The sequence below is a fragment of the Olea europaea genome, unplaced genomic scaffold, assembly GCF_002742605.1.
Source record: "Olea europaea var. sylvestris unplaced genomic scaffold, O_europaea_v1 scaffold3364, whole genome shotgun sequence".
Taxonomy (NCBI): domain Eukaryota; kingdom Viridiplantae; phylum Streptophyta; class Magnoliopsida; order Lamiales; family Oleaceae; genus Olea; species Olea europaea.
In genome coordinates this window covers 1-9,872 of record NW_019252629.1, presented here as the reverse complement: position 1 = coordinate 9,872, position 9,872 = coordinate 1, and the positions used below count along the sequence as shown (strand labels likewise).

Here is a 9,872-nt window from a genome sequence, read left to right as displayed (position 1 = left end):
AAGATGACTTGTATTGCAGTCAAGTCTATTTCATACTTTTCATGCCAGTTGCTGCCATCAATCTGGACCATTTCCAAATTCTACTTCTTTGTATTCAATATTCAATTCTTATTTTGAGAGTCAAATTTAATCCATGTTTGACTTTTCGCCCCCTCAAATTCCTTTTTTATCGTACATTATGTCAATACAATAATTTACATGTGAATTCTTAACTTTTTTCAACAATATCATTTTTTCTCAAAAAATCTACATCAAACAAACCCTTAATCTATGTTTGATAGCCCAATTTTTTCCATGAAAAATAAAAAAAATAAATTTCAACTTTCACTTTTGCCATGTTTGATTGACAAAATTTTCTAGGGAATTGATTTTCCCATTTTGGCCGTCACGTCAGCATTTTCTTGATTTTCATGGCTTTTTGGTTTTCCATGTTTTCTTCATCTTCATCTTCATTTTTTTTTTTTAATTTTTGGAGTTGAAACAAATTCTATGAATAATTCTAAAAGAGGATATCCCTTAAATTGACAATTTTCATGTAAAAAAATCAAACGAACACCAAAAGATCGATGATTTTTTATTTTTCTTGGATTTTTTTGTTTATTTATTTATTTATTTTTTTGCAATGGAAACAAATTATAGAAACAATTGTAAAAGAGGATATCATTTAAATTGACAATTTTTATGAAAAACAAAGTTAAACGAACACGAAAAGACACTTTTATTTCAACATTTTTCAGGTGAAAAATTATACCAATAAAATACAATAAATTAACAATTCTCAATAAAACAATTTTTAGGCAATTCAATTCCTTGAAATTTATTTTCTTTCCATTCAAATTTCATTTTTGCAATCAAATGGACTTTATAGTTATTTTCTATTGGGATTTTCAGGTTTTTTTTTTTTAATAGATCATATTTAGTTTAGATAGTTCGAAGGCAAAAAAAAAAAAAAACTCAAACTATATTACCGTGTCAAATGTATTAACTAGATTAATCGATTTCATAAATATTGAAGTTCCCGTGCTAAATTTTCATTTAAATTGGCCTTGACACTTAACAAGGGTGAGTGTATCTTATTATAGCAAACATATTACAAATAATAATATAATTTTAAGGCTCATAGCCCTTTTTGGGGGAAAAAGGAAGAAGAAGGCAATATTGGAGTGTGATGATTTTTTAGTAGGTCTATTACATATTTTTTTAATTTAATAAAATTATTAGTGTCTAATTTAACATACTAAACATTCTTTGAAAGTGTATAACGCTACCTAAACTCGTAAAAAATCATTTTGGTGAATACATAAATGCATTAGCATGAAAATATTGATTAACAATAACGTATTCTCCACTGCTATTCAGTAATATCGAATTAGTATAGAAGCTTTTATTTATTTATTTATTTTATTATGATTTTTCCTTTTCCTTCTCTCTATAAACAAAATAAATAAAAATAAATGATCAATGTGAGGATTAATGTATACATACTAATTGTCCATATGCATACATAAAGGGCCCCAGTCCCAGCTACCTCACACCACACACGGTAACACGGTTTTCCTTTTCCTCGTCTGATTATAAATAATCACAAAAACCCCCTCTTCCATTTGTCCTGTTTGCACTAACCCTATTTACAGAATCAGAGAGAGAGATTCAGAAATCAAGCTTCATTACATTTTCCCATCTCTCTCTCTCATTTAAATTTCAGAATTTTTGCTGAAATTCCTGATTTTATTGCCTCTTGATCCGGATTTCTCGTGTAAGCATTTTTTTGTATTTTTGATTATTCAACACCCATTATCTTCTTGTTTTTTTTTGTTTCAATGGTGAATAATATTTTATGGGTTTTTGATTTCGTGCAGATTTTTCATACCAGAGGGTAAAAATGGTGTTCTGGGTTTTCGGTTATGGGTCATTGGTGTGGAACCCTGGATTTGAATACGATGAAAAAATAATTGGCTACATCAAAGACTATAGGAGGGTCTTTGATTTGGGTAAGTTTCTGTTCCTTTGTAGAAATATGTTACGGGATTTTCAATTTTCTCCAAATTTGTTAAATTATATGTGAAACCCTAGATTTTGTTCAAGTAGGGATTTGAGTTAAAGATTGAACATTACTTTTTAGAAGACTTAAAATCAGTACACAGTTTAACAGACAAACTGTTTCGATTAGAGGGTTCTTTAAGTAAAAAGAGACAAGATTAAGGAGTTGCAAATTAATGTAATTTTTCATTTATTTTTATTTTTTTATCAGTACATAGTTTAACGGACAAAGTATTTCGATTAGAGGGTTCTTTAACTAAAAAGAGACAAGATTAATGTAATTTTTTTTTTTTTTTTTTTGGAAAGGGTTCATATTTCTTTCTTTTCTTTCTTCCAGCCTGCATTGATCATAGAGGTACTCCTCAGCACCCTGCAAGAACTTGTACCTTGGAGCAATACGATGGAGCCATCTGCGTAAGTGAAAAATGTTATTAATTTGCCGTTTTAATACCATTTTAATCCCTTTTTCTCCCAGTTATGCAAATATGAAGTTCCCTGTATTAAAGTTTTCGATTTGTATTTCATTTTTAGTGGGGTGCTGCATATTGCGTGCAAGGAGGGCCCGAAAAGGAAAAGGCTGCAATGGAGGTATGCCTGGGGCATTAGTTTGATTATCGAATCACCTTCAGCAGGCATTTTCAATTATGTATCGTTTTGAAGCTGATGTTTGTTTAAACCTTTGTGTTGTAGTATCTGGAACGAAGAGAGTGTGAGTATGATCAGAAGACTTTGGTGAATTTTTTCAAGGTATATCATATTTCCGATATCTTGTTTTTCATTATTATCCTATGCTATTACTGATTTTTCCGAGTACTGAAGTTTCTCCTCTTCAACGTAGGATGGAGATTCTGAGCAGCCCATCTTAACTGGAGTGATAGTGTAAGCAGTTTAATGCTTTCTTTGTTATAGTATTCGTCTTACCCTTGTAAAGTATAGATAAACACTTGTTGGCTACTTTGTCTGAAATTGCTCAAAACATTGGTTTTTGGCATTGCAGGTTCACATCGACTCCGGACACAGTTTCAAACAAGTACTATTTAGGACCTGCCCCTGTGGAGGACATGGCTAGGTACTAGAGATATAAATCCTTGCCACATCTCTCGTTTCTTCTATGTAACTATGTTTAATCGCATAAAATCCTAATTTCTCGTGTATCTTTCCAGGCAAATTGCGACTGCCTTTGGTCCCTGCGGTAACAACAGAGATTACATTTTCTTGATGGAGAAAGCCTTGTCTGACATTGGTAAGTTTTCTTAATTTCCTGCTCGACTGGAGGAACTCTGTTCAAAATTCTCATTTAATATTATGAACAACAGGTCATGAAGATGACTATATCATAGATTTGGCAAATGAAGTGAGAAAGGTCCTTGGAATTGTGGGTGGCGTACCAAAGGAGAAGAAGTTACCATCTCCTCGTATCCCTTTCAAAGCCCACATGACTTCGCCTCTCAAATTGGGACCTCTCCCTGAAGCAGTTGCCATGGATTCTTAGAGAATCTCCTCTCAATCTAGAAGTAGAGACATTCTTTTTTCTTGTTTAGTTGACGGATTTCTAATGTGGATTAGGGAATCACACTAGCAAAGGTGTAGGGTCGACAAGCTAACGAATGAAATACAATTTCTCTAATTTATATCAGATTACGACATTTTATTTGAATAAAGTGCTGAGTATCTTTCTGGGTTCAATTTATTTTCTTTTACAATTTCAGTAGAACTTTATAGATTTGCTGGGTCGAATTTCTTTCGCTACCCTTTTGCCTATGTCCATCGATGATCAACCTTGCTAATGAAAGATATACGGACTTGATTAAAGAATTAATGACTTGCTGATAACGTGCTGTACAATTCTATCTTGTATAGGTTTTTTATTTCTTAGTTTTGAAGTGGGGATAGAATAGATTAAAATTGTGGGGTTTACATCCATATTTAATTCTATGGTGTACATTAATTTGTTCCTTTCATATGGATAACTCTGTAGTTTCTTTGGTAGCATTTTTGGGAGTTAAGATTCGAGTTCTTGTCTACTCTCGGTGGTGTAACAGCCACCTCTCTTCACCAGCAACTTGACACGTTAACACGTAGCTATTGTGTGGTCAGTATAGTCGTCTTGCGCAACATGTTCACGGCCTAGTGGCAGGGTAACCGTGGACTGATAGGCACAGAGTTGAGCAATGATGGGTTGATACCCCTTTGTATATATTACCAGTCAGAGTCCCGTGCATTGCACGAGTTTTATATTTATTGTATTTTTGTTTGTGTCAAAATTGTAGATTTTTCAAAACTTGTTGAAGATTCGAAGTGTTTGGTGAAATACGATCGTTTGGTTCATTGCAATTAATAGGTTTTATAATAATTTTTTTTTCGCTTGCAATTTTTTTTTTTTTTAATTTGTTAAACCATTTAGTTTTTTTATTCATGTTGGTGTAAAATGATATTTACAATTGAGTTCGCTTAATTTTTTGAAATTACGTTTTATTCAATTATTTTTTGTTCAATATTTTAACATTTGAATTTTTACAAGATAGAATATCATCTAGATGTGGAGTCGAGAAGGATAATTCTCACTTCTAGTCATTATCTTGATTTTTTCATTTTTGAAAAAAAAAAATCGTCTAAAACATTAAGGTAAGGAGTGAATATGATATACATTGATCAAGATTTAATTATTATTAATTAAATAATTAATATTTTTCTATAATAATATATTATATTAATGGAATAAACGGGTTGTTTTACCATTCAACATAAGGAAAAGATGTCGTTTTGCACTGTAAAAAAAAAAAAAAAAAAAAAAAGAGGGAAATGGAAAATAAAATTTCAAAAAATTATTATAATTTTTTTAATTAAATTGAAATAATTAAAACTTAAAAATAAATATTACTTAATTAAAATTAAAAAAATTACGTTTTATCATAAAATGAAAAGAATTAAAAAGAATTTTAAGAAAAAAAATTATAACATGTTAAAAAAGAAATTTAAAACAATTTTCAAAAATATATAATATAAAAATTTAAAGAAAGTTATGAAAATTAAATAAAGAATATATAAATATTATTTGGGTAAAATTGAGAAATTAAGTTTTATCATAAAAAGAAAAGAATTTAAAATTGAAAAAAAATGTTTACAATATAAACAAAACAAATTTAAAAAAAATTAAAAACTCTCTCCATTTGATGGAGAGAAATACACACACAGCTCCATCCATCCCTCCGTGGATGGAGAGATTGAGATTTTTTTTTTATTTAATTTATTTTTTTTCTAAAACTGTATTTTTCATATTGTATATAATTTTTTCAATTTAAAAATATTCTTTATAATTCTTTTCCTTCTACGATAAAACTTAATTTTCCGTAACTTTCTTTTATTTTGTTTTTATTATTTATTTTTTGAAAACTGTTTTAAAATCTTTTTTCTTCATATTAGAAATAATTTTTTTGTTCGATTTAAAATTCTTTTCAATTCTTTTTGTTTTACGATAAAATGCAATTTTTTCAATTTTCATTAAATAATATTTATTATTAAATTAAAAACTTTATAATAACTTTTTTGTTTCTTTTTATTTTTGCCTGTAATTTTTTATAATAATTTTTTTCCGATTTTTTCTGTAATTCTGTTTTTTCCTTTAATTTGTTAAATCATCTAGCTTGTAACTATCATCTTACACCAACACGAATAAAAAAACTAAATAATCTAATAAATTAAAGAAAAAAATTGTAGGCGAAAAAAAAAGTGATTGTAAAGTTTTTTAATTAAATTGAAATAATTAAAATTAAAAATAAATATTATTTATTTATAAATTAAAAAATACGTTTTATAATAAAACGAAAAGATTTAAAAGGAATTTCAAATTGAAAAAAAATTATAATATAAAAAAAAGAAATTTTAAAACAATTTTCAAAAAAATATAATGAAAACAAAATAAAAGAAAGTTACGAAAATTAAATAAAGAATATATAAATATTGTTTAGTTAAAATTAAAAAATTAAGTTTTATCATATAGAGAAAAGAAGTTTAAATTGAAAAAAAAAATTATCTATAGCATAAATAAAATAAATTTAAAAATGAAAAATAAATAAGAAAAGAATTCTCTCTGTAGATGCATGAAGAGAAATCTTTCTGTCCACACACATTTAAATGTGTCCCATCCACACACAATGGGATCCCACATTGGATGGAGAATCTCTCCATCCCACATTAATTCTTTTTGTTTCATTTATTATTATTTTTTTGAATTTGTTTTGTTCATATTATAAAATATTTTTTTGATTTAAAAAAATTCTTTTTAATTCTTTTCTTTTTTACGAAAAAAATTAATTTTTTAATTTTAATTGAATAATATTTATATATTATTTATTTAATTTTCGTAACTTTCTTTTATTTTGTTTTTATTATAATTTTTTAAAAATTTCTTTTTTCCTCATATTATAAATAATTTTTTGTTCCATTAAATTTTTTAATTCTTTTTGTTTTAAGATAAAATAACTAAAATTAAAAATAAATATTATTTATTTAAGATTAAAAAATTATGTTTTATCATAAATCGAAAATAATAAAAAGAATTTTAAATGGAAAAAAATTATTTATAATATGAAGAAAAAAGAAAATTTTAAAAAATATAATAAAAATAAAATAAAAAAATATTACGAAAATTAAATAAAGAATATATAAATATTATTTATTTAAAATGAAAATTTTAATTTTATCATGAAGATAAAAGAATTAACAAGAATTTTAAATTGAAAAAAATTATTTATAATATAAACAAAACAAACAAACAAATAAATAAATAAGGAAAAAAGTTCTCTCCGTGAATGGAGAGATTTCTCTTCGTGTCCATAGTATGGGCGGACGAAGAAATCTCTCCTTCCACGTACAATCCACATACATTCATGTGTGTTTCTTTCCTTCCATACACACACACTGAGATGATGTAGATTTTACTCCATCCCACATCACACGCTAATTTTATTATTATTATTATTATTATTTTAAATTTGTTTTGTTCATATTGTAAAATATTTTGTTGATTTAAAAAAATTCTTTTTAATTCTTTTCTTTTTACGATAAAACTTAATTTTTTTAAATTTTTTTTATATAATATTTATATATTCTTTATTTAATTTTCGTGACTTTTTTTATTTTGTTTTTATTATATTTTTTAAAAAATTTTCATACTATAAATATTTTTTTATTTAATTTATTTAATTCTTTTTGTATTAAGAGAAAACGCAATTTTTTCAATTTTAATTAAATAATATTTATTTTTATTTTATTATTTCAATTTAATTTAAAAACTTTATAATAACTCTTTTTGGTTTCTTTTTATTTTTGCTTGTGATTTTTCATAATTTTTTTCTATTTTTGTCTGCAATTCTTTTTTTGTTCTTTAATTTATTAAATCATTTAGCTTGTAACTATTATTTTACATTAACACGAATAAAAAAACTTAATGATTTATTAAATTAAAGAACAAAAAAAATTACAAGCGAAAAAAAAAGTCATCATAAAGTTTTTTAATTACATTGAAATAATTAAAATTAAAAATAAACATTATTTATTTAAAATTAAAAAATTACGTTTTATTATAAAACGAAAAAAAGAAAAAAAAAAGGAAAAAAAAATTATCCCCGTGGAGGAGTTCTATGAGGAAATATACAAAAATGGCTTTTCCACTGTAGCAAAATTTGACATTGGCCTTTGACCCATTAAATGAATTAAAAAAAAAAACAAATTAAGTTAAAAAAAAAAAACTTCACAGTAAAAGCCCATTTTACCCTTCAGACTGTTTGAATTATCTCTCACCGACCACCGACCGACCACCGGAGTTACACCAACGTCGCAATCAACGACCATCATCTATAGTGGAAATAAAAGAACCGGTTAGTTTTTTGATCTTTTCTCCAGTTCGAATGGTTTTCATAGTATAGCACTTTCCTTAGTAATTTTGGTTTAAATTAGATCCATGGGCATGAGTAGTTAGATTGTGGGCATGCTGGAGTGTGAAAAATGTGAATTTTTGCCATTTTTTGGAGCTCAGTGGCCGGGAATGGCGGTTTCCGACCGTTCCCGGCCGTCGGCTCGTTGATAGTCGGTGTATCCGACTGTTAACAGTCGGCCCAGACTGTTAACAGTAGGGCAGTCTGGGGCCGGTGAACCGGCCCAGATTAAATATTTAATTTTAAATTTTTTTATAATTTTTGTAATTAATTAAATTTTTTATTTGATTAAATAGAGATTATGTTATTTATTTATTTAATTTTTTTATTATTGTCAATATAATATAATAATTGAAATATTGTAAAATTAACAATGTTGATTCTATTTTTTTATGAAATTATCTTTAATTTATTTTTTTAAATTTATTTAAATAATATGAATAGTCTAAATTTTAAAAAAAGGTAAAGTAATTATTTATTTAATTTTTATATTTGTCTTTTATATAATTTAATAATTGAAATATTGTAAAATTAACAATGTTGATTCTATTTTTTTATGAAATTATCTTTAATTTATTTTTTCAAATTTTTTTATGGAATTATCTTTAATTTTTTATTTCAAATTTATTTAATTTTTATATTTGTCTTTTATATAATTTAATAATTGAAATATTGTAAAATTAACAATGTTGATTCTATTTTTTTATGAAATTATCTTTAATTTATTTTTTCAAATTTTTTTATGGAATTATCTTTAATTTTTTATTTCAAATTTATTTAATTTTTATATTTGTCTTTTATATAATTTAATAATTGAAATATTGTAAAATTAACAATGTTGATTCTATTTTTTTATGAAATTATCTTTAATTTATTTTTTCAAATTTATTTAAATAATATGAATAGTCTAAATTTTAAAAAAAGGTAAAGTAATTATTTATATAATTTTTATATTTTTCTTTTATATAATTTAATAATCAATATTCTAAAATTAACAATTTTGTATTGTTCCTTTTTTTTTTTTATGAAATAATCTTTAATTTATTTTTTCAAATTTATTTAAATAATATAAATAGTCTTTACATTTTTCGAAAATGTAAAGTAATTATTTATTTAATTTTTATATTTGTCTTTTATATAATTTAATAATTGAAATATTCTAAAATTAATAATTTTGTGTTGTTCCTTTTTTTTATGAAATAATCTTTAATTTATTTTTTCAAATTTATTTAAATAATATAAATAGTCTTTACATTTTTCGAAAATGTATTTAATTTGAAATTTTTTGTTTGTAAATATATTTTCCAAATAATAATTATTTTATTTAATTATTTAATTTTTATAATTTCCTTTTTTATACAATTTAATAATTGAATACATAATACTGTTCGAAATTAACAATTTGTTTTGTTCCTTTTATTGTTCTTTTATGAAAGTTTTTGATTTTTTTTCAATTTACTTAAATAATATTTATATTCTTTAATTTTTTTGACAATAGATTTAATTTGATTTGTTATTTTTTGTAAATATATTTTTCAAATGTAATATTTGTGATTGTATGGTAGTTAGAGTTCGGTTCTCTTGATTTTGTGAGATTATGCTTTCTTTTATTATCTCTTGTTCAATGCTATAACATTTGAATTTTTGTAGGATGGAATATCATTTAGATGCAGAGTTGAAACGGATGTCGGAGAAAGCTACTTGGAATAGTAGTTTTGAGAGTTTTACTGCTGTGTTGGAGCTGCTCGATGATCAGCACGGAGATATTTTACGACAGTCCTTGTGGCCACTGTACCAGTTGCGAGAAGTGCAGTACTCAGGACAAATCATTGATGCACTTCTATGTTGGCTTTTGAGGCCAGTCGATGGCGATTCCCTCCAGTTCGACCTCGGGGG

At 25.2% G+C, this 9,872-nt stretch overlaps 1 protein-coding gene across 1 annotated transcript; it reads left to right on the top strand.

Moving 5' to 3' along the window:
• Positions 1–1,590: 1,590 nt before the first annotated feature.
• LOC111385982 (gamma-glutamylcyclotransferase 2-1-like) lies at positions 1,591–3,726 on the top strand. The gene is made up of 9 exons (XM_023010402.1): positions 1,591–1,756; positions 1,860–1,991; positions 2,378–2,454; positions 2,572–2,628; positions 2,731–2,787; positions 2,879–2,919; positions 3,038–3,109; positions 3,204–3,283; positions 3,357–3,726. Exons 2-9 carry the CDS (start codon positions 1,883–1,885, stop codon positions 3,530–3,532), a joined length of 669 nt encoding a protein of 222 aa, XP_022866170.1. The 5' UTR covers positions 1,591–1,756; positions 1,860–1,882; the 3' UTR covers positions 3,533–3,726.
• The last annotated feature ends 6,146 nt before the right edge of the window (positions 3,727–9,872 follow it).